The sequence below is a fragment of the Heteronotia binoei genome, chromosome 2, assembly GCF_032191835.1.
Source record: "Heteronotia binoei isolate CCM8104 ecotype False Entrance Well chromosome 2, APGP_CSIRO_Hbin_v1, whole genome shotgun sequence".
Taxonomy (NCBI): domain Eukaryota; kingdom Metazoa; phylum Chordata; class Lepidosauria; order Squamata; family Gekkonidae; genus Heteronotia; species Heteronotia binoei.
In genome coordinates this window covers 125,307,906-125,333,429 of record NC_083224.1, presented here as the reverse complement: position 1 = coordinate 125,333,429, position 25,524 = coordinate 125,307,906, and the positions used below count along the sequence as shown (strand labels likewise).

General features: G+C 45.4%; 1 protein-coding gene across 2 annotated transcripts in view; it reads right to left on the bottom strand.

Moving 5' to 3' along the window:
* The window catches only part of MIER1 (MIER1 transcriptional regulator), a 59,749-nt gene extending 46,753 nt beyond the window's left edge, over positions 1 to 12,996 (bottom strand). For both annotated transcript variants that reach the window (XM_060231974.1, XM_060231976.1), the window contains exon 1: positions 12,851 to 12,996. In XM_060231974.1, coding sequence (XP_060087957.1) covers positions 12,851 to 12,859 — 9 coding nt within the window. In that variant the 5' untranslated portion in view covers positions 12,860 to 12,996. The remainder of the gene's footprint in view (positions 1 to 12,850) is intronic.
* Between the last annotated feature and the right edge of the window lie 12,528 nt (positions 12,997 to 25,524).

The window sequence follows — 25,524 nt, the reverse complement described above, 5'->3', positions numbered from 1 at the left end:
GTGTATGATAGAGAAATGGAGCAATGTGCAACGCTCTGGAGGGTAAAATTGTTAACCTATGTCTTGATGGGTGGAGTAATGTCCACAATGATCCAGTTGTATGTGCTTGTATAACAGAAGAAGAGAAAGTCTTCCTTGCACAAACAATTGATACGTCAGGAAATGCACACACAGCAGAATACTTACAAGAAGTGGCAGCAAAAGCTATAATAACATGTGAACAAAAATTCAAATGTCTAGCATGCAGTTTGGTCATAGACAATGCTGCAAATGTATCCAAGATGAGAAGAAATCTGGAAGAGCAGGAAGGAAATATAAAGCTAATAATATATGGTTGCAGTGCTCATTTGCTGCACCTCCTAGCCAAAGGCTTCAGTGTTCCAGAAATAAAGTCTAATGTTGTTGATATCGCTAAATACTTCCGTAACGATCATTTTGCTGCAGCAGCTCTGAAAAGAATGGGTGGAACCAAGCTAACACTCCCACAAGATGTTAGATGGAACTCTGTGGTGGACTATTTTGAACAGTATATCAAGAACTGGCTTATTCTGATGACAATTCGTGAACAAAATCAAGATAAATTAGATGGCACTGTCACGGCTGAAGTTCTCAACATTAGGCTTAAGAGAAACGTTGAACATATGCTGAGCATCCTGAAACCCATTTCTGAAACTTTAAAAAAAATACAGAAAATAGCTGTTTATTCTGATGCTGCTGAAATTTGGAAGGAACTGAGTGAGCACTTAAAAACAGAACTACACATTGACAGAATTAAATTACAAGCATTAACAAAAACAAATGGGACAAGCACTGTCTCCAGCTCATTTTCTGCAAATATTGTCACAATATTCGGTACCAGGGTCAAAACAAGTGTTGAGGAAGAGGAGTTAGCTATGACATGGGTATCCAGCAATCATCCATCTGTAATGCCAACTTTAATAAAAGTCATAGGACTTTAATAAACTTCAAGAAATACATGTTTGTGAAGATGTTTTAAAGAAAGTCACACCAGTGAACTGGTGGAAGTCACTTAAGCACTTGGATTTAGAGACTATTCAAATAATGATTTCACTTTTAACAGCAGTAGCTTCTTCTGCAGGCGTAGAAAGACTATTCTCTTCCTTTGGACTCATTAATTCTAAATTGAGAAATTGTTTGGGATCTGACAAAGCAGGAAAGCTTGTTTTTCTTTTCCAGATTATGAACAAAGAAGAAGATGACAAGTGAGCTAAAGAGGACAATATTTAAGTTTTTCATGTAGGCTGGGCTAACACATTAAGTTTTTAAATATATATATATATTGTTTAACTACATCAGTTAACAAACATGGATGTTTAAGCAAACATATGCTATAATGTTATTGTTTTAGTTGAATAAAGCAATTTAAATTATTATTAAGGTAATTATTATTTTTCTCCTCCCAATAAAGTACACCAGAAAAGTTGTCCAAATATGAATGATTAATCTATTAAACTGGAGATAATTAACCTCACAATAATTTAATAATTACCTATCTATAATGTGTTTCTAATAATATTAAAAATCAATATTTTTATATAACTATAAAACTAATATGAACAGTTGCTATTCTAAAAATGAAATCATCTAATTGTGAATATTAAGGTTATGCCAGCAAAAATGAGTCTTTATGTAGAAAACTATGATTTAAATCAAATCCACCCTGTCACAGGATCAGCACTGCTGTCAGATGGATGTCTAGCCTCTGTTCAAAAACCTCCAAGGAAGGAGAGCCCACCACCTCCTGAGGAAGCCTGTTCCATTAAGGAACCGTTCTGTCAGGAGTTCTTTCTAATGTTGAGCCGGAAACTCTTCTGATTTAATTTCAACCTGCTGCTCCTGGTCCTACCTTCTGGGGCAGAAAACAATTCTGCACCATCCTCTATATGACAGCCCTTGAAGATGGTAATCCTATCTCAGCTGCCTCCATTCTAAGCTAAACGTACCCAGCTCTTTCAACCTTCCCTCATAGGACTTGGTCTCCAGACCTGGTCACTATCTCTGTCGCCCTCCTCTGGACCTATTCCAGCTTGTCTAGATCCTTCTAAAATGTGGTGCCCAAAACTGAACACAATACTTCCGGTGAGGTCTTACTAGAGCAGAGTAAAGTGATACCACCATTTCACATGATCTGGACAGTAAACTTCTGTTTATACAGTCCAAAATTGAATTTGCATTTTTAGCCACTACCTCACACTGTTGACTCATATTCAGCGTATGGTCCCCTAGATACTTTTCACACATACTACTGCCCAGACAAGTCTCCCCTATCCTATAACCATTCATGGAATTTTTCCTACCTAAATGCAGAGCTTTACATTTATCCCTGTTAAAATTCATTTTATTGGTTTTAGCCCAGTTTTTCAGCCTGTCAGGATCACCCTGTAAGCTATTTCTTTCTCTCTTCTTCTGTATTTGCAACCCTTCCCAATTTAGTATCATATGCAAATTTAAAAAGCAAATCATTTATAAAGATGTTGTTGAATAAAACATGCCCCAGGACAGATCCATGAGGCACTCCACTTGTCACTCCTCTCCAAGAGGATGGGGAACCAATCACAAGCACTCTTTGGGTGAGATCTGTCAGCCAGTTACAGATCCACCTAATAGTAACAGGCATTGAAATCTGCCTCCGTTCCTGAGGACTGGAAGGTAGCAAATGTCACCCCCATCTTTAAAAAGGGTTCCAGAGGAGATCCGGGAAACTACAGGCCAGTCAGTCTGACTTCAATACCGGGAAAGTTGGTAGAAAGCATTATCAAGGACAGAATGAGTAGGCACATTGATGAACACGGGTTATTGAGAAAGACTCAGCATGGGTTCTGTAAGGGAAGATCTTGCCTCACTAACCTGTTACATTTCTTTGAGAGGGTGAACAAACGTGGACAAAGGAGACCCGATAGATGTTGTTTACCTTGACTTCCAGAAAACTTTTGATAAAGTTCCTCATCAAAGGCTCCTTAGAAAGCTTGAGAGTCATGGAGTAAAAGGACAGGTCCTCTTGTGGATCAAAAACTGGCTGAGTAATAGGAAGCAGAGAGTGAGTATAAATGGGCAGTCTTCGCAGTGGAGGACGGTAAGCAGTGGGGTGCCGCAGGGCTCGGTACTGGGTCCCATGCTCTTTAACTTGTTCATAAATGATTAGAGTTGGGAGTGAGCAGTGAAGTGGCCAAGTTTGCGGATGACACTAAATTGTTCAGGGTGGTGAGAACCAGAGAGGATTGTGAGGAACTCCAAAGGGATCTGTTGAGGCTGGGTGAGTGGGCGTCAACGTGGCAGATGCAGTTCAATGTGGCCAAGTGCAAAATAATGCACATTGGGGCCAAGAATCCCAGCTACAAATACATGTTGATGGGATGTGAACTGGCAGAGACTGACCAAGAGAGAGATCTTGGGGTCATGGTAGATAACTCACTGAAAATGTCAAGACAGTGTGCGATTGCAATAAAAAAGGCCAACACCATGCTGGGAATTATTAGGAAGGGAACTGAAAACAAATCAGCCAATATCATAATGCCCCTGTATAAATCGATGGTGCGGTCTCATTTGGAGTACTGTGTGCAGTTCTGGTCGCTGCACCTCAAAAAGGATATTATAGCATCGGAGAAAGTCCAGAAAAGGGCAACTAGAATGATTAAAGGGCTGGAACACTTTCCCTATGAAGAAAGGTTGAAACGCTTGGGACTTTAGCTTGGAGAAACGTCGACTGCGGGGTGACATGATAGAGGTTTACAAGATAATGCATGGGATGGAGAAAGTAGAGAAAGAAGTACTTTTCTCCCTTTCTCACAATACAAGAACTCGTGGGCATTCGATGAAATTGCTGAGCCGACAAGTTAAAACGGATAAAAGGAAGTACTTCTTCACCCAAAGGGTGATTAACATGTGGAATTCACTGCCACAGGAGGTGGTGGCGGCCACAAGCATAGCCACCTTCAAGAGGGGTTTAGATAAAAATATGGAACAGAGGTCCATCAGGGGCTATTAGCCACAGAGTGTGAGTGTGTGTGTGTGTGTGTGTGTGTGTATATATATATATATATATATATATATATATATATATACATTTTTTGCCACTGTGTGACACAGAGTGTTGGACTGGATGGGCCATTGGCCTGATCTAACATGGCTTCTCTTATGTTCTTATGATCCAAACCACATTTTATCAACTTGTCAACAAGGATACAATGTGGAACCTTATTAGAAGTTTTACTGAAATCAAGATAAACCATGTCTACAGCACTCTCCTAGTCCAGGTAGTAACTTTTCCAAAAAAAGTGTGTTAGTTGGACAAAACTTGTTCTTGAGAAACCCGTGCTGGCTCTTAGTAATCACGGCCATCTTTTCTAAATGTTTAAGGACTGTTTGATTATTTGTTCTAAAACTTTTCCAGGTACAGATGTCAAGCTGCCAGGTTGGCAGTTACCCATATCCTCGTTTTTCCCTTTCTTGAAGATGGTGACAACATGAAGTTTTATTTAATTTTTGTCAACACCAGAGCTTTTTCTGTAGACAAAGTCCAGCAGGGACTCATTTTCATATTAGGCCACATCCCCTGATATCACCATTGTTTTGCACAGGGCTTTTGATAGAAAGAGCCCAGCAGGGACTCATTTGCATATTAGGCCACACCCCTTGGCACCAAGCCATCTGGAACTGCATTTCGGTGCACTCCTGCTCAAAACAAAAGATTTAATCTACAGGCAGCACAATGCTCTAAAGCGGTGTTTCCCAAAGGCAGGGTCGTGACCTGGCACCGGGCCACGGAGCCCTCAACACCAGTCCGCAGGGCCTCCAGTCCCCTGGCCACCCCTCCCCCCACATCACGCCTCCCTCCCCCGAGTCGTGCACCTCCGCGCCTCCTTCTCCCACCCTTCCCCACCTCAGGTAGGTCAGTTTCATGCTGCACAAAGCCCTTCTCCTCCCCCCCAATCACTCAAAAATCGTCACGGAGCTCCCTCCATGCCGGCGGCAGCTCAAACAAACCGTGGCCAAAAAGGGCGCATGGCTCCTGGATGGGAAGGAAGTGCCAGGGAGGGAGGAGCCATGCACCCTTTTTGGTCACGGTCCGTTTAAGCTGCCGCTGGCTTGGCCCAGTGTGGAATGAGCTCCGCGCTGATTTCTGAGCCGTCGGGCAGGGAGGTGAAACTGACCTGCCTGCAGTGGAGGAGGAGGAAGTGTGGAGGTGCACGACCCGGGGGGGGGGGGAAGCTGCAATGCGGGGCAAGTCAGGGGAGCGGCCAGGGGACTGGAGGCCCCACAGCCCGGTGTTGAGGGCTCCATGGCTGGATTTCCCACCTAGAGTGAGGAGTTTTAAAGGTGAGTTGCTCCCGTTTCTTTTCCTTTCTTTTCTTTCTTCCTTTTGTCCCTCCTTTCTTTCACTCTTTCCCTCCCTTTTCCTTCCACCCTATTTCCTTCCTTCCTTCCTTGCCATTGCTAATCTGAGTAGACCTGAGGGGGCGGGGGGAGAAGCTTTAAACACCCTGCCATTTCATGTTTTCCCAGGCTGAGAGTATTTTATATTTTTAGTTTTCTGCTGTGTGGTCCTTGTGCTTTTTCTTCATGTTTTATTTTTACAATTCCATTGCAAAATCCCACTATTCTCCTACTTTTCCTAAACAAAAAATTGCAAGAGTTTTAGGCTTGTTTGTACATCATCCCCTGTCTCCTGGCTCCACCCCCAAATTTTAGTGGGCCATGAAGGAGAAGTGTAAAAATAACCGGGCCGCCGGGGGGGGGGGGGGAGTTTGGGAAATCCTGCTCTAAAGTCATACAGCAGAAAAACAAGAAGACTAGCTTAACTATTTTAACACATTTTCAAAACCTGTGTTAATGGCACAAATCTTAAATCCAACACTCAAAAGCTGTAACTCATGTGTCCTCTACATTGTTGTGTATTGCAATATGAGTGCATCATAGTCCAGGCCTCCAGTCCATCAGAATCCAAACTAGCCTCCTTTCTTCAGTCCCTTAACTCAATTATAATTTTTTTTTTACTAACCAGCATCCAATCAGGATGCATTCTTGCTGGAACCCTTTAGAAAATTACTTCATCACTCTTAATTCCCCCCTCCCATCCTGTGGCCTGCAGGTTCTCATGAGAAGCTAATTGTCTGGCATCCTCACTCCCTCTCTCCCCCCCCCACCTACAAAGTAGCCAGCAGCCTGCAATTAGGAGAAAATTATTACTCACCATCTGTTTTTAATATTTAAATGTTTTTGAAATGTTTTATCGTTATTGCTTTAAGAATGTTGTAAATCACTCAGAGCCCTGCAGTAGAAGGAATTGGGTGATCCATAAATTATAACAACAACTACTACTACAACAATAACAACATTTCCAGCTCTAGCCTTGAAGATGATAAGGGATTTATAGGCCAAGAGACCAATTATAACAGGATGGAACAGGCCTGTAACCATTCATGCTAATCCGGGGGGGGGGGGGGGGAGATCAGGGGTGCTTTGCCTCACAACCATTCAAAATCCACTAAAGTTTTAAAAATCCATTAGAAGGGTGTAGTTCTGCTTCAGAGTGAACTGTGGGACAAATTATATTTGTCCAAGTTCACCCAGTAAGCATTAACTTTGTGTGGTTTTGAAATCCCCAGTTCCAACATTCATTTTCTAGTATTCTAGCCACTAGTGGTTGTCATCATACAACGGCAAGAGTCCTAATCTTCATATTTTAGATATCAATAGTCTTCATGATGGGAAAAAGCAACTTAGACAAAATATTATCCTAAAAATTAGGTAAAGATGTTTAGTGCTTCCCCCTTCTGATTATTCAAGTTTCTATCATCATAAGGGCAACTATGTGTGATTTCTAGCATTTGGAAACTATCAATGCGATAACTATTGTAAAGCCATAATCATATAAAACTTCAAAAGAAATAAACATTTTTAGAGTTTCTATATACTTAGTCATTCTACCCAGACAAATGAATCTTGGCCTACCTTAACAGAGTAACTGAAACATAAAAGAGCTTTTGTGGACTACAGCCCATGTCATCAAAAGTATGAAGAAGAGTACCTGTTGAAGTGGGTGATAGGCCATGAAAGCATAATAAATTCAAATCTTTTAAGGTGCCACGCACCAAGACTGCTACTGCAGCTGAATTTATAACCATTCTACTCCAAAAAATCAAGTTTTCTGCCTTTGCTTCTACTTACAGGAAACCATGCATGTATTAAGGCTGAACGTACCAAAATGAATAAATGTTTCTGAAACCAAAAGTATCCCCATTGTAAGAAACCATAGGAAGTATATATAAAAACTGTAATTGAACTTCATGTGGTCATTTTTGGTAATCAAATAATTTTAAAGCATTTATTTAGTTTGTCAATGGGCTGATTTTCAATTTAAACAGTCCCCAAGATAGTTTACTGTAGACTCAATAGATACAAACAAATAATATAAATAAAAACCGACAAATTTAATTTAAAACATCAATTTACAATTTATTTTTATTTATTTTAAGCATGCATATACTGCTTTTCTCCTGGAACACAGGACTCAAAGCAGCTTACAAACTTTAAAGTCATACAAATGAAACAGTATGACAACTCTGATGCTGCTATTATAAGATTATAAAATTCTGACAGTCTCTTCTTGAAATCACCTGAACCTAAAAAGTTTATTTCAACAATTGTGGGAAGGGGGATTTTCTAGAGTGGCAATTGATCTTGGAGTAAAATATTGCACCACCCAAATGCCTTTGACAAAATACCTTCAGGCCAAGCTGTTAAGCAGTCATTCCCTTCCCAGTACTTGTAGCATCTCTAGGGTAAGAAGCTCTGTGGATTTCAACTAGGGATGTGAAGGCCCAGAAGGGGGGGGGGGGAGAACTTCCCCCTGCCCCAGTTCTCCCAATAGAAAAACTTGCAAGTTTTAGGGAGTGCTTATAAAACCTCCCATGAAGCAATTCTGAGAGAGAAAGATTATCTTAAAAAGCATTTTCCTCATTCCAAATATAACATGAGCATGTCTGAGGACTTTCCCAAATTTGGGAGGAACATTAAAAAAACCTAGGTTTTCCACTCTTTTATAAATGAATAAATTTTATTTAGAAGGAATACAGCGTAATGGTTTCAGAGACGTGTATCTAAGTGTAATAGTTTAGGATAGGTACAGTCATTCTTCTTTAAAAGATCTAGCTACAAAGGTTTATTTTCCTCCCTTGCTATTTAATAACTTTCACACAGAACTCTCACAGCACCTCACTTTTCACTAATTCAGCTCACTTCTCCCTTCTCTTGCACACAAACTCTCTCTACAAACCAGTCAACTCTGATTCCCTAAGGCACAGCTACCATCCAATCACAGAACAATCACCCATCTAGCCTTCCCTTTTTCTTACTCTAGAAGCCTCCCTTTTAAACCAGAGCAACACATATCTAAAATCTTACATTAAATCATAGAAACACAAAAATATTTTCATAACAAAACATCACATGTTCACTAGTATGACAAGGTTTTAAATAATCCACTGAGCAGGCAGCAGCAAACAAAATAAAACAGTCCAACCTTGAAGGGCAGGGATAAACACCTGAACTATGAGAAAGTCCAGATCACATCAAATTGATCCATTTGTAGTTCCACAGTTGTGCATTATAAACAAGAATTCATACTGAATAACGACTCTGTCACATGCAAAGCTACCTCAGATAAAAATGTTTCAAGGCAAAAGTTATCACTGTGCCTAATAGTAAAATTACTGAGCCCCATGTGAATGATAAAAACAGCAACAGACTTCAGTTTATTCAGGAGACTTTCCACATACGCAGAATAACATCTCTGGAAATCAATTAAAAGAAAAAAAATACAACAAAACCCCAATAAGAACTAAAAGTGCTCCAGAAAGGGATGGAATACTGAGAGTGGCTGAGCGAGTCTCCTCTTGTATATATCTAAGGTCAGAATCACATACCCTGAAATACAAGATACCAGCCTGCACAAGCCCCTGAGAGAATCACAAAAGGAAAGGTGGTGCGTGATGGGGTTTTTAAAACATCTCAGCTCCCATGATTCCTCATTGACCTTCAGTTTGTATTTTACTATTGAGGAGCAGTTTAAAAAAATCTAACTACTATACCTATCCATGAACTAAAATAATAAAATTTTGCTATTTATAGCAAATTGGCAATTTAAAAATTACTTTTGCTACCACAATCCTTTTTGGGTTATTTTAGAATACTACAATAGTTAAGATTTTACCACTACGCTCTTACCATACTAGTATGTAAATGCTAAGGTTGGTGAACAGGAACAGCTCATCCCATTCATGCCTATTCATACACAGTAGGCATACACAGAGTAACACCATGTGCATATATGATTGTTAAAGTGTGAGAAATAATGATGTGCATTACAGACATACACTATAGCAAGAAGATTTAAATTAAAATGCATAGAATCTTCCTGATGTCTGTTCAACCTGTCTGAAGGATTTCTACAATTGGTGTTTTATATATAGAATAATAGTAATATCAACCTAGTTGCCAAAAAGTTCTATATATCTAATTTTCAACATGCCTCCTATGTGTGGATACTTATTTCCACAGATAGGGGGCACATGGACTGTATAAAGATTTTCCTGTACACTTGGGCACTCCCCAGGTTTGCAGAAATATATGAAAACTTAATACATTGGGGGTTTAAACCTCCCCCAATGAAAAGTGTTGTCTGTGTATGTGCAGACAATGATCTTACCAGTTCTTGACGGCACACCTCCCTGCCGCCAGCAGGACACTGCTGGAAGAGGAGACTGCAGATTTATACCCCGCCTTTGTCTCTGAATCAGAGAGGCTTACAATCTCCTATATCTTCTCCCCCCACAATAGACACCCTGTGAAGTGGGTGGGGCTGAGAGGGCTCTCAGAGTAGCTGCCGTTTCAAGGACAACTCCTGCAATAGCTATAGCTAAGCCAAGGTCATTGCAACAGCTGCAAGTGGAGGAGTGGGGAATCAAACCCAGTTCTCCTAGGTAAGAGTCCGCACATTTAACCACTACACCAAACTGGCTCTCTGGCCAAAGCCAGAATTGTCATCATTGCCTGATCCCTCCCAAGCAACGCCCCCCCACCGCCGCCAGCAGGATGCTGCTGAAGCCACAGCAGAAGAGCCTCCCTGAGCCCACAGAGACAACGCCAAAACCTATATCAATAGTGTAACTTGATAAATACAAGATATAAACCATCTGCTTCGTAAGCAGAAGGTCCCAGGTTCAGTCCCTGGCATCTCCAACTAAAAAGAGTCCAGGCAAGTAGACATGAAAAACCTCTGCTTGAGACCCAGGAGAGCTGCTGCCAGTCTGAGTAGACAATAATGACTTTTGACGGACCAAGGGTCTCATTCAATATAAGGCAGCTTCATATGTTCATATAAAAATAATTAAAGCCCCATGAAATCCGAAGTCCAAGCCAACGATGTATGTTACTTCCTGAGAAGGTAAATATAGAAAGGTGGTTGGTGATGGCACCACTTTTCCACTCCTACCAAATCAACCACGATGACTTGCAACTTCAAACTCCAGAAAAAATTGCTCCACTTAAAATATCCTCAGTCTAGGGAAACGTGGCAGCATTACAACCAACAGACTAACGTGGCAGGAGGAAGACAGAAAAGATAAGATGGGGTATTGGCTTGGTCGGGGAAGGAGGAGAGAAAGAAACAGAGAAAAAGAGATAGAAACATAACAGAGGGAGTAGGGGAAGAAAGAAGAGAGAGATGGAGAAGGGATGGTAAAAGAGGGTAATAAGCAAAGCTGGGGGAATGGGAAGCTTGTCAGAGAAGGTAAGGAGAAGAAATAGAGCAAAGAAACACTGACAGATAAGGGGAGAGGAAAAGAAAGAGGGAGAAGTTTGTTAAACAAGATGGGGAAGAAGCAAAAGAAAGGGAAGGGAAAAGATGAAGGGATAGTGGAGTGCCAAGAGTGGCGGCGGGGAGGTGGGAAGAGAGCAAGGATGGTGAGTGAGTGAATGAGAAGGGTGGTACATTTAGTGACAAGACTTCCAAGCCACAACACAGTTTTCCACTCAAGTCTAAGGCCTTCCTAAATGGCAATTTTCTAAGCAACAAGTAAGATTTCAAGACTGCAGATAGAGTGCACAATGAACATTTATGCTTCTCTCTTACATGAACTACAGATCTGTGACCTACTGGTCACAGAAAATGAAAGAACCAGGAAGTCAGCACTCCTTTTCTTACTATAGAAACTGAAACAAGTGGTTTCACTAAGCTTTAAAAGTATATAAAAGTATTGGTAGCTTTATGGTAAAAGAGTTTTCACACAAAATGTGAAGGTTCTTTTGTAAAAATACATTTGAACTGTAATACCAATCCTCAATCAAAACTAAACTTCCAAGGAATTTCAACTTCCCCTATCCACCAAAGACTTCAGTAGGTCTGACGACAATTAGTCATTAAAACTGAGTGTCCTGTCTTTGATCAAATATGAGCAAACTGCTTTTTTAAAAAGAGAGCTTCACAAATAAAGCTAAAAGTTCCTGGCCCACACATTCCTAATTCAGTCATCTGTGGCCTAAAAATGATGGAAAATTATAAAACCTGCTGAACTAAAGACTATTATTAGTGCATCAGGCCAGGACCTGCTTCAGTCATTAATCAGGTAGGCAACATGTGGTTTCAGATTAAGCGTTTATCACAGCTTTATCACACACCTGAAGAGTGCAGCAAGGGCATTTCTTGTGATGGTTCAAACACACAATATGATCTGTTCAGCATCTATTCGAAAAACAAAGCTGGCTGAATTCTCATATGAAACATCCATGCCACTTTTTTTTTAAAATACATACTGGGAGCTGCATCACAGTCCAGGTAACTGGGCTTAAGTGAGGAACTACAAGCCTGCTTTACGGAATCATTCCCTAAATCAATTTATGACATCTGAGTTCCAAAGAATGGTCTTACTGGAATACCCCCATATCACTTCTACTTTCAGTGGAAGGAGGGGAATCCTTGCAAAAACAATCTCTTAATAGCCAGCAGAATGTAATGAGCACACTACTAATTGATGCAGGACATCCACATTCAAATCTGAACTCTGTGATACCAGGTGGGCTGGGAAAACTTGTACCTGTCAGCCTAACCTTAGTCCCTTTGGTTGAAACAATATTGATCTAATAACCTAACATTTGAGATAAACAATATTTTAGCCGAGACCTAGCACTTAATTTTTGATAATGTTTAAAAAACTAAACACTGTCAGAACTCAGCTGACTCCAAACACACATTGCCGATTTCTCTAGCAAGAGCATCAGACCCAAGGGAGCAAACACCCTTCCCCTCCTAAAACAGCATACTCCAACACTATTAATATGCCCCCGTCAACCCACTTCTCCCTCAAACCAACAAAAGTAAAGCCTGCATGATTTAACAAATAACACTCCTTCTTTCACACTTGGCGTATTTCCCATTCGCATCCTAAGAAAAAAAAGAAAGCGACAACTTGGGCAAATCCTTACTGTCCCAAACAGCAAAAGGACAGCCCTGTCTTCCCCCTCCCCCATAGAAAGAAAGCGATCTTTCCTCCTCCTCTCGCAGGGTCTCCCTCCATCCACCCAAGTCCCAGGAGGCCGATGAGCCCTCAAGATACCGCCCGGCTACCAATAACCAGACGTCACAGGCCAGGCCCGTCGTGGGACCTTCCTCCCGCCCCCGGCAACTAACTTATGGGAAGCGAAAGCAACGAGATAGGCGGCGGTGCAACAAGTTCCCTGCCGGGCCCGGACTCGGCTCCCCCTTCTCCCCTCGGCCTCCTCCTCCTCCCCCCTCCCTTCCCTCGCCCCACCGCCGCCCGCGGCTCTCCCTCACCTCCGCCATGTTCGCCGCACAGCTGGGGCGGGCCGAGCCAGGAGAGGAGAGTCACATCGCCGCTGCGGCGAAGGAGGAGGAAACGGCACAGAGGGGCAGCGGGAGCGGCGGTCACCGTCTCTGAGGAGGCAGGGGTGGAAGGAGGGAGGGGAAGACCTGCAACGTCACCGCGCAAAGGGGGTGGGCGCGCCCGGGACACCGCCTCCCTCCCTGCCCCCGCCTCCCTCTCTGTAGGAGCGCGAACGACTCTGCGAGTCACGCGACAGCAGCGCCCGCTTTCCGGCGTTACCTCAACGCCAATTCTTTGGAAAAGGCGCGCTCTCCCCCACCCCCGCGTAAACGGTTTCTTCGTTAGCAGCTCCGAAGGGGGGTGGGGTTTATGTTTCCAATACCTTCTTCAAGGCGTCAGTAGAGACCCCACCTCCGTTTTTTCTGGCGCTGACAAAATTAGGTTTTTTTAAGCAAGTGGACCCGCCAAAAAATGGGAAACTCCCTTAAGTTCAGCCAGCCAGCCAGGACAAATTCATAATCAATTGCTCTGTTGCGCTATCTTCCCTCCGGGATTTTTGTCATACATGTACATAATGTTTGTTTGCGGAATCCAGTTTCATTCCAGATTTATGTTAAATGAATTGAGGAAAGTCTTTTGTACTGAAAATTGGGAAACCATACAGTGAGACGTAGTCACTTCAGCCACTCACTATACATGCTTCTCTCGCTTAGCATCTGGTATTAGTTATGAGCGGCATTCGTGATGGCGCTGGTGAGAGAGACACAGGACTGAAAGCTCAGCTAGTTTTAATCAGACAAAACTAAATTGTTGGTTTATAAATAACTAGAAATAAGGCCTCTTGTGGAAGAAAATATAACAGGTTCTAGAAAGAGACACTGAATGAGTGCCCCCCCACCCTTGTTGTCTTCCCACCCACTCTAGAGAAGGCATTCACTCCCCCCCCCACACACCTCCTGGGAGCTGATCTCTGCCATCTGGAGAGCAGTTGTAATTCTGAGTGATCTCCAGCCCTCACCTGGAGACTGGCAACAGTGGTTCCCCAGGAGGAAATGGCTGGTTTGGAGGATGGAGTCTATAGATTGTATCTGTCTGAGGTTCCAAACCTCCTTAAACCCACCTTTTCCAGGCTTTACCTCTCAAATCTCCAGGAACTTGCCAACTTGGGCTCTCAATTGCTAAGTCACACTTACTGTCATGAGGAGCTGCTGCTGAACAGGAGCAAGCAGCCAAGGCTAGTTAAGTCATGCGAATCAGGTGGCATCAGGTCATCCAGAGGGTGCTGTCAGGCCTAGGGTAGCCAGCCTCTAGGTGGAACCTGAAGATCTCCTGGAATCACAACTGAATTGCAGAAAACAGAGCTCTCTCTCCCCATCCTGGAGAAAATAACTGCTTTGGAGGGTGGACTGTTCACCTGAGGCCTCTCCTTTTACTGACAAGTTGGTTGCCTAGCAGCAGCCTCTGGCTAGGGGTGAGGCTGAGGGGAGGAGGGAGAGAGGGAGTGACAGGAAAGATGCAGCAACTATAATGTCTGAGGAAATGCTCCCAGGAGGGCAAGGACTTGCTGCCTAGTCGCATTATGGTAGCAGTGGCTCCCTGACTATATCTGCAGCCTTTAGAGGCTGCATGTGCTGGGAGGCCATCTGTGTGGGCCGTTGATGGGGTGGTAGAGGTCTGTTGCCAGTGATACTTTTCATGAGGTCAGTTAACGGAGAGGACAGAAGATTTGGAGATGTGTCTCTCTCTGAGGTAAGACTGTTTTGGTGGTTTGTTCAACATTCCCAGGCCTGCAGTAGGCGGAGGCAGAGGAGTCAGCCAGTGGGAGGCCAGAGATGCTGAGTGAGCCAAATTTGTCGAGTGCATGGAATGCACCCATAAGCCAATGGGAGAGCTCCATCTGTCCACCACCATAGGGGCATTATAATTATGGATATCCCCGCCACACACTTTAAAAAGAAAATAAATAATTTCATCTAGACATTCCTCTTTGCTATGGGACTTCCCCATATTCTACAAACATTTCTTAACTCCACTACTCTACTCTATCAGACAGTTGCCATCCTAAGAAGAGTTGCGCCTTTCTAAGCCTAATGATTTCAACAGATTTAAGAAGGGGTCGTTTTGTAGAAAAGTAGGTGGTGGAGCTTATTAGCATATGCCCCCAGCCAAAAGCAACCCTATGCAAGAAAGGAGTGTTGGAGCAAGAATCTACATAAACCCAGTCTGACAGCTACAGTATGACAGCTGGTGATCTAGCTGCCAGGCTAGGTCACAGTGACCTGATCAGCAGACCGGCTTGAGCCGGCAGAAGCCAAGTGATGCAATCTGCTGAGTCAGCATGGCCAGGATTGGCTGCTTGGACTATATATGATCTGTGTGTGCATCACACAGGTCTCTCCCTGTGAGATGGTGGTTAGGCGAAGCACTTTGTCCGTGGAGGTGATATTGTATAGACTGCACAAGAGAGCACTTGTTGTGTATATATGTTAATACACCTTTTGGCACTAGTTGCACGTGTCTGCCTGATTTTCTTTCCTGAAGCCCTGTGTCGGGCAAGTCATCTCCCTCACTCTGCTACTCCCGCTCCGACAGGGTTATGGGCCCAGCACGCTTCCGCTGCGCGGAGGAGAGAGTTGAGAGTTGAGCTGACTGTGAGGTTGGAAAGAGCCGGAGGCGAGGAACGCCGGTGAAGGACACAGAAGCACCACCGTTCTCTGTTTGAGAGCCAGAGGGACGTCGGCAGCCAGCCGTGAGGAGGAGTCGGCACGATGGCTCAGCAACAGCTTGGAGTAGCCGTTGAGAAGCTCACCTCAGCCAACTACGCGGTGTGGAGCCTGAGAATGCAACACTACCTCAAGCGTGAAGGGCAATGGCTGTTCGTGAGTAACCCCCCTGCTGACTTATCTCCTGCCGAGACTGTGTTATCGGATAAGGCACTGGCCAACATAGTGCTGTCTATAGGAGATGACCAGCTGGTTTATGTGCGAGGGAAGGACACTCCCAAGGCTGCCTGGGACGCGTTGAGTGCGGTGCATGTTAGCACCACTGCTGGTTCCCTCATGGCCTTGACAAGGAGGATGTTCCGCACCGTTATGCCGGCTGGAGGGTGTGTGAAAGATCACATCAAACGGCTAACGGACTGTTTCGTTGAGCTGGAGGCAAGAGGCAAGACTGTAGCTCCAGACGACAGAGTGTACATTTTGCTGTCGTCGTTGCCACCTGAGTACACTCCCCTGATAACTTCTCTGGAGACGGTGGACGTAGCGACCCTGACCATGGAATACGTCTGTGCCCACCTGCTTGACTTCCAAGAGAGAATTGCGGCCGTGAGCTGTCCGGGGGTGTCGGCCGGGCAGCGTGCTGTTATCGGTGTGTCCGGGAAGACAGCCAAGAATGAGCCAGCTTTTGCTGCTGGCAGGCGTCCGAAGGTGGAGGAAGTGGAGCCGACTGCGTTTGCAGTCCGTCGCTGCTATGGATGCGGGTCGTCGCAGCACCTGCTCCGAGCTTGCCCTGAGAGGGAGAAGAGGCGGGGGCGTGTGCGGCGAGAGCGGAGGACCGCCAGCCCGTGTGAGGAAGCAACCCGGCTGGTCACGTCTGCAGTAGAGAGCACAGGGTCTGCTTGGATTTTAGACTCCGGGGCAACGAGCCATCTCTGCTGCGAGAAGGAGTTGTTGAAAAACATTGACAGTCCTGAGCATAAGTATGTGAGATTGGCTGATGGGACCACTGCCAATTCTGTTTGCTCAGGCAATGTGGAATTTCCTGCACTGAAATGTATGTTGCAAAATGTGTTGTATGTACCCTCACTGCAGTCTAACCTGTTGAGTGTTAGCACACTGTTTGACCAGGGATACCAGGTGAGATTTGAGAAAACCTGCTGCAAAATCCTGGGAGGTGGGGGAAAGTTGCTTGTGACAGGAAAGAGGGAAGGTAAACTGTATGTGGTCCAGAGTGATTGTGCCCAGGTGGCTCAGGTGTCGAATGAGCCTGTGCACAATAATTGTATACATTTGCTCCATAGGAGACTCGGGCACTGCGGATTTAGGGCGTTAAAGAAAACCCTGGAGCTTGTGCCTAGTTTGAAAGTAAATCCTTGCAAATGTTACTTGGATTGCCAGGTCTGCAAGAAGACCAAAAGCAAGGCGTGTGCTGTTGCTAAAGAAAGCTCAAGGGAAAGCACACGAGCCCTGGAACTAGTCCATTTAGACGTTATTGGCCCATTGCCAAAGAGTCTGTCGGGGAGGAGATACTGCTTGGTGGCCACCGACGACCACACGAGGTACGCGTGGGTTTTCACCATGGTGCATAAGTCTGAGGTGTATAAGACATTCACCAAGTGGGTCAAAGCAGTGGAGAGACAATTAGGGGTTAATCTCCTAGCTGTACAAACCGACAGAGGGGGGGAATTCTTATCTAACCAGATGAAACGTTGGCTGGAGAACAAGGGCATTGCCCACCGTCTGACGAACCCGGCAACGCCCCGAGAAAATGGGCATGGGGCTGTATTGCAGAATGTGATGTATTGCATGTTAGAGGATGCACAACTGCCAATGACCTATTGGGCAGAAACCATACATGCAGCTGTTTTTTTGCAAAATAGGGTTTGGTGTAATACTGTGAAAAATGTGCCTTACAGGTTACTGTTGAACAAGACCCCAGATTTGAGTTCTTTAAAAGTCTTTGGGTCACGGGCTCGGGTTGGCATCCACTCCACGAGTAGCGGGGAGGGGGATGTCCGGGCAGAGAGCCTAATTTTTCTGGGCTACAAGCCAAGGGCCAGGTGTTATCGTTTCTGCAATAGCAAAAGCAAGATAACACTTAGTAAGAGTGCCCAGTTCAATGAAGAAAGCAGCTGGCCAAGGTTGCACTCCTTGCAGAAACAATTTGTCCTGCTGCCAAGTAGCGATGACGATGTTGGAGCGCAGCCCAGAACTCCAGCCCAGGAGGTGGCACCCAGTGGGGCTGGAGAAGGTGAGCCGAATGCTGGCACAGAGCCTGACGAGCAGAGTCAGGAGGCAGAGCCTCAAATGCAGGAACTGGAGGTAAAGTGTGAGAGTCAGGAGGTTCAACACCCAATTACAGGGGCAGAGCAACCCGAAGAAGACAAAGCTGGTCCAAGCACAGGGCCACGGGTGTCTGCCAGGTCCACCAAAGGCCAACGTCCCGCTAGGTACAAGTGTCCCTATGTCACTCTGACTGTCAATCCAGACCCACCCGGATTTGAGGAAATGTTAAAAGAAAAGGCTAAGAAATGGAAAGCCTGGGTGGCAGAGTGCGAGGCAAGGGAGAAGGAGGCTGAAGCCAAGCGTCTGAAAGAGCTGGCTGAACAGGAACACGATGATGTGTTTTACAATCATGATGAGTTCCTGAACGAATTCCGGAAAGGGTTCCGAGCTACGTAAATATGAACTGTAATGTTGCTGGTGGACATGTATGTAAACTGTGTAAAGTGTTTTGGTGCACTGGGTTTAAATAGATTAGGAGGTGTGTTGGAGCAAGAATCTACATAAACCCAGTCTGACAGCTACAGTATGACAGCTGGTGATCTAGCTGCCAGGCTAGGTCACAGTGACCTGATCAGCAGACCGGCTTGAGCCGGCAGAAGCCAAGTGATGCAATCTGCTGAGTCAGCATGGCCAGGATTGGCTGCTTGGACTATATATGATCTGTGTGTGCATCACACAGGTCTCTCCCTGTGAGATGGTGGTTAGGCGAAGCACTTTGTCCGTGGAGGTGATATTGTATAGACTGCACAAGAGAGCACTTGTTGTGTATATATGTTAATACACCTTTTGGCACTAGTTGCACGTGTCTGCCTGATTTTCTTTCCTGAAGCCCTGTGTCGGGCAAGTCATCTCCCTCACTCTGCTACTCCCGCTCCGACAAGGAGAGCCCCAGGCAAGCAAGGCCTCCTTGGGCTGGTTAGAGATCCAGTCAACCCATGCAAGCCTTGCTCACCTGGGGCTCTCCTTGGTCCCCCCCCCGCCCCCCAGTCAAAAGGCCAGCAAGTCACCTGCCGCCCAAAAACACATAAGTGGAGAATGGATGGCACAGGCTTCTCCAGGGGTTAATGAGGGCTGCTGGGGGTGTAGCAAAGCTCTTGGTGGCTGGCTGGCTGCGTGCTCTATTAATCCAGGGGTTGTTATCCAGCTGCATCTAGTATTCAGTGGACAAGGTAGGTAGGTGGGGAGGAGGGGGGCATTAGAAAGGTTCAGGAGCTGGCTTGGATTTAAGAGGGTGTTGTAATTCTGTTCAGGATTGTGCTATAAGGCAGGCAGCATTTGGTCTCAGAAATGATGGATAGAGACATGACTAACCTAGTATTGTGAAACAACCAGAGTAGAATCTGGCATGGAATTTGACAGGATAAAAAGGTAAAGGTAGTCCTCTGTGCAAGCAGCAGTCATTTTCAACTCTGGGGTGACAGGATAGAGCCTGGCAAAATCTTCACTAGTTTTTAGACCTCAGTTCTGGTTACATGACAGAAAACAATTGTATTGGTCAAAGTTGTTTGGTGGGGGGCAGGCTGTTAGGTAAAACTTTTTTTTAACAGGTGGCTGGTTGTTCCATGATTATAAAACAACCTCCCCAGGGAGGCGTATCTGCCCCCCTCACTTTTGATCTTTAGGAAGCAGTTGAAGGCTATTTTATTTAAGACTGCATTTGATTGCTAGCAGTCCCAAATAGTGATTTTTTAAAATTTTTGTTTTTTTAATGTATTTTGTGTATTCTATTTTATGTGTTTTATTTGTATTGTAAGCTATCTTGAACTTTGTAAGGAAGAAAGAGCTAATAAATATTTTATATAAATAAATAAACTCCTGGACATGCTGAGGGACATATTCACCCTATAACCAAACTGATGTCTACTAATTTTGAGTGTTAAAGTTGCAAGAAGTGTATCTTAGGTATCACTTATCCAGCTGGTTGTAATTCACAGTATCTGCTAGGGTTGCTAATCCCCCAGTGGGGGCAGGGGATCCCCTGGTTTGGAGGCCCTCCCCCTGCTTCAGGGTCATCAGAAAGCAGCAGGGGGGGATGTCTGCTGGGCACTCCATTATTCCCTATATAGACCAGTTCCCATAGAGTATAATGCAGAACTGATCTGTGGGTATCTGGGGAGCTGTTTTCTGAGTTGGAGGCACCAGATGTTTAGTATAGCATCCAGTGCCTCTCCTCAAAACACCCTCCAAGTTTCACCCTCCAGGGGTCCAGTTCTGTGAGCCCCCAAAGAAGGTGCCCCTATCCATTATTTCCAGTGGAGAGAAGGCATTTAAAAGGTGTGAAGTCCCTTTAAATGTGATGGCCAGAACTCCCTTTGGAGTTCAAATATGCTTGTCACAACCTTGCTCCTGGCTCCACCCCAATGTCCCCATAGTCCCGATATATTTCTTGAATTAGACCTGGCAACCCTAGTCTCTGCTTAACACACTTCTGCCAGTTATGTGGCTACAAAATGACTGTAAGATCATAATATGACTTCCCTAACCACTGAATCCAGAAGGGTGACTTTGATAGTGCAACGTATTCCAAAGGAAGAAAGATAATTGTTTAGTCTAAAATTATAGGTTTTGATGCCTGAGAAATGGGGGAGCAGTGTATTCAAGCAGATTCTTTGTTTTAGGAATTTGATAACCAAATAAAGCTCCCCTGATATGCTTTTTTGCCCTACATTGGATGGCCCCAGCTAGCTAGCCTATGTCATCAGATCTTGGAAGCTAAGTAGGGTTGGCCCTGTATAGGGCTTGGATGGGAGACTACAAAGGAAGGCCAGGCAGAGACAGGCAATGGCAAACCACCTATGCTCATCTGTTGCTTTGAAAGCCCTATATGACTTGATGTCACTTTCCTCCACCACCACTAATCTGTTTTATGAACTCATTTTGATTTTATTTTTGTCAACAGGAACCTTTAGGAATCGATGCCAATCTAGTGTAGAAATTATTGTTGGACATAAGATATTGGTTCAGGCAAGATTTTGGATAGATGGGACAGAAATATTTGGTATAAACAAGTTGTTTGTCCTCTCACTCCCATTCCACACCTTGTTCTAGCCTTTGCCACCTCTCTGTCTGGATGCTGGGATGTGTGGCATGGTATGGTTTATCCCGATCTTATCATCACTCAAGAGCTTATCAAGGTCAGTACTTTGATCAGGGATCTCCAACAGAGACAGAGAAAGGCAACTGCAAACTACCACTACTTCTCAGGCGCCTTGAAAGCCCCTTGCTGGGTCACTGACAAGTTTCCTTTCAGTTATCTGTGTTCTTCTGTGTCTCTTTGATGTAGACTGTGGAATGTGTGAGTAGAATGCTTAGTCTATTGCAGAAATGAAAGTTAACCTACTTGCCTCCTAGGCGCTGGGAAACCAAGGTCATTACTCCCTCCCTGGGATGTTTTGTAGAAAGCTTTGTTGTGAATGTGTGTATGTGACCTAAAGCTACTAAATTTGAACTGTCTTCACGCCCTAATTTCAGGCGCGCTTCTAACGACCATTGTAAGGGTATATAACCTGAGCTTGTGCTATTGTGCATCACTTTCGACACTGACCGGCTACAAGTCAGTGTCAATTTATCCTGCCTTACAATAAATACTTATCCAACCCTATGGAGAGTCATCTTTATTGAAGGAATATTGGGATCTTGACAGTCACCTTAAATCTGTTGTGACTTAATGGCACATGATACATACATATCTGGATGCCACCCATTTCCACAGTTATCACACCTCCCCTCTCCCTTTCCATTTCTATATGTAACATTGTGAACCAAATATCCCTGGGAAATTGTGCAGCTCAAATTTATGTATTTACTTGCAAGTAAATGCCACTGAGCTCAGCAGGACTTATACTCTAACAAGTATGCATAGGATTGCAGCCATGCATTCCAATTTTGTACATATTTACTCAGAAGGAAATTCAATTGAATTCAACAGGGCTTACTCCCGAACTAGTTTGTTTTGCTTTGTTTTGTCTTCACCAAATTGGTACGTAACAACAATCTTTTGCTATAACCACACACATGTGTTTCGGCACAGTAATGCTTCTTAGCCACTTCTTAGCCACAATAGAGGTATGGTTTTAACTTGTCTGAACACTGGCTAATATGATTTTCACTCTCGAAACAGCACTAATTCCTTTTAAGAAAATTTTAAGGCAATCAGATATCGGCAGATACAACACTATGCATGCGCCAATTTGCACATACAGCATCCCATGTTAATGAGCTCCCCGCTGAAACAAATTTCAGCTGAGTGTTCAAAATAATTGAATTTATATGATATTCTAATAACAGATTGTGCTGTAAAAATAGAAACTGTTCTGGAATTGCTTTCATTTGTTATAACATTTTCTTTGTTTTGTGCTCTACTTTAAAAAGCAGCTACTCCCATAGATTAATATTAATCACTCTTCCATCCTAAAGCTTAATCTATGTACATTTACCTGGAAGTAAGTCCCTCAAATAAAGAGGACCAAGTAAATGCCCATCAGATTGGGATGTATGTGCATTTATGCACACATACTTCTAAGTGATTTCTAGTTCAGAGTCTCAGGCGGGATGGGTCTTTGACAGTACCTCCTATCTAAGACTAATTCAGCTGGGAAACTAGGGACTGAACTAGAGACCTTTATGAAAAGGTGTATGGCTAATCAGCCTGGAGTCCGGGAGATCCGGGTTCAAACCTCGCCATAGAAGCTTATTGGGTGACCTTGAGCCAGTCACACACTATCAACTTAACTTGCCTCACAGGGTTGTTGTGAAGGTAAAATGGGGGAAAGGAGAATGATTTAATCTGCTTTGGGTCTCCACTGGGGACAAAGGCAGGGTATAAATTAAATAAGTAAAAATTGTCACAAAGGTAATGTGGCATGAAATATAGCAGTAAAGAGATGCAGTTAATGAATCAGCTTAAACTCCGGTCAGTCACTTTAATATGGGAAAAAGATCAGATCCAGATTCTAGCCCATGCAACTTCATCCCATGGAGTATGTTTCAGTTTATTCAGTTCATTACTAACTTCAAAGAGGTATTTAAGCGCATCTTAAAGTGGTCTCTCAGGTCCCTTTTTAAAAAGTAATTTTCATGTTCCTCATTTGTTCACAGATATTCCTAGCTGAGCACTATGAAATCTTTTTGGTAATCTTTGAGTGTGTTTCCTTGCATATCTATAGCTGGTTCAAATTAATAAGCACACGAGCCATTTGGTGTGTGTGTTTGCTTCTACATCACCATATTACCTGCTCAAATGTGTAAATAAACAAAACAAAATGCTCTCTCTGGAGCTCTTTCCTCTAGAAGTTGAGTGAGCCTACAAACACTACTGCCTTTCTCAGGCATTTTGCACCGTAACTCCTGAGTTGTGGAATAATCTTCCTGAATGTGTTAGAAAGGCATCTTTGCTGGGATTTCATAAACTCTGTAAGGGGCAGCTGTTTTGAAAGGCCTTCCCATTGATGGCTGATGATGGTGAGATGTATTGATTTTAAGATGTTATGAATTCGTATTGTAGTTATTGTTGATTGTTGTATTATAATATAGATATCTTTTAACTTGCCACTGACATCTGCTTTTGAGTTCCCTGTGTGAAAAAGGCTGACTGATGAGCAGCCCAATCCAGACATACATGGCGGGCAGGCACTAGGGCATGGGCAGATCTACGGCGCCGCTCGTTGTCTTCCAAAGGGGAGTTGGTACGCTCTGCTGGGAGAGGGGACCAATGAGCAAGAGAGAACCCGTTGCCATGGTAATTCTGCCCAGATGCACACCATTGGCCCACTGCCGAGGCGGGGGTGGGGGAGGTGCAGGCTCGTGTGGGACCATGGGATTGGCCAGCCCGTTGCACATGACCAGGTGAGGGGGCGGAAAGCCCACACCTGAGAGGCCATCAATCCCACTCTCTCCCGCTGTCAGAGACTCTGCCAATGGCAGGCTGGCAGCCAGGGGCATGTGCGGAGAAGCAGGAAGTGCCAATTGCAGGAGTTCCCTGTCCTAGACGGCAGCTGGAATGTGGGTCTGGGAGCAGCCAGACCAAGTCCAAAAGACACCACCACCAGCACCTGGAGCCCCCCCTGGTGTTTACCTGCTGTGGCCCCCCGCTATGTGCAAGGAACACCTCACCTGGGGGCCGCAGAAGTCAGATTGCGGGCCGCTGGGCATGCATCCACTTCAGTAAACCCCCCCCCTCCCAAAGTGCCCAGCGCACAGCAGCTGTATGCCGTCGACCCGGGCAGGCTGAGGGGTGGCACCCCCTCCTTTCCAGGCACATGGGGGGCAGCGTGGCAGCTCATAGCCCAGTCCCTGCCCTTAAGAACCAAGTCTGCCCACCCTCCCAGGCACTCCCTTGGGGAGGCCACTGATTGCGGGGGGTTGCCCCTGGAGCGTGCGGCTTATGCCAAGCAGGAGAGACAAGAGAGGGCACAGCTCAGACTTTATTTCTCCAGAACAGAGTGCGACAAGTTTCCTTGTGCTAGGCAGTCTCGCTGTGGGCAGGGCTCTGCTCCAAATGCCGGGCAGAAGTAGCTGAGAGAGTGTGGGGGGGCAGTGGAGCAGCACACGTGGAAGCCTCTGTGTTGGAGTCCCACCTGCAAAACGGAAACAGATCAAGAGCACCTGCAGTGGCGGTGGCTGGAATAGCGGGCTGCATTTCAGCCGGGCGCTCTCTTAAAGGGACAGTCTCTGACCCACCTCCCTGCAACGGGGCAGCTGCCACACGCACAAGCCCCGTGCCCTGCCAGGGGTTGGGAACGCGGCAGAGGGCAGACCAAATAAAGGGAGCAGGCGGCAGCACAGGGGACCGGGGTCAACAAATGCCCCCTGCAGGAGGCCACTGCCTGCTTCAAGTGCCAGAGACGTTCGCAAACCGAGCGGCCAAGAGCGAGGGGAGGGGGAGGCTGGGGGGGGGAGAACAGTGGAACTTACTCAGCCATGGGTGACAGTTCTCGCATGCAGAGCCTCCTGGAGCCTGGAACCTGTGGAGACCTGGAAACAAGAACAGTTAGTCCCAGGGGAGAGACCTCTCTCTCCCCCTCACAAGTCAAAGATACCGTCAAAGCAACTGTGAGGTGCAAAACCCATCACCAACGTGCCTGCTTGTCCCTCACTCTAAGTCAGTATGGCTGGGAGCTCGCCAGCAAACCTCCCCACCACGTGCTCCTTTCCCTAACAACTGAGTTGTGCGAGGCCAGAACAGAAGTATTCTAGGAGGGAGGAGACCACGATTGGGTGATGGGGAGGGGGCTCGTCAGCCCAAAGCGCGAGGGGATTGGCAAGGCAATTATGCCGTTCCCTAGGGAGTTTCCGAGCTTCTGCAGTGGCGGCAGCAGCAACCTTTGTTTTTGGTTTCACCATTTTTGCAGGCATAAAGTTGCACCTCTCGGGGGGGCATGTCATGGGCCAAACTGCTCAGGAAGCTGCCTAAGCCTGGCCACGCCTCCAACTCCATCTCCTCCTCCGCCTGAACGCCGCACTCCACCTCACTTCTGCCCGCGCTCGGGCGCATCCCTCAGGCACCGGTGCCCTCGGGGGGCCCCCACCCACGTACCTCCCCTCCACTCTGGTGGGGCTGGTCATACGTCAGCACAAACCCTTCCTGTGCCCACGTACCGGCTCGTCTGCTTCCAAAAGACTTTCCACCACCACCCCCCGATTGCGCTCTGAAAGTCTTT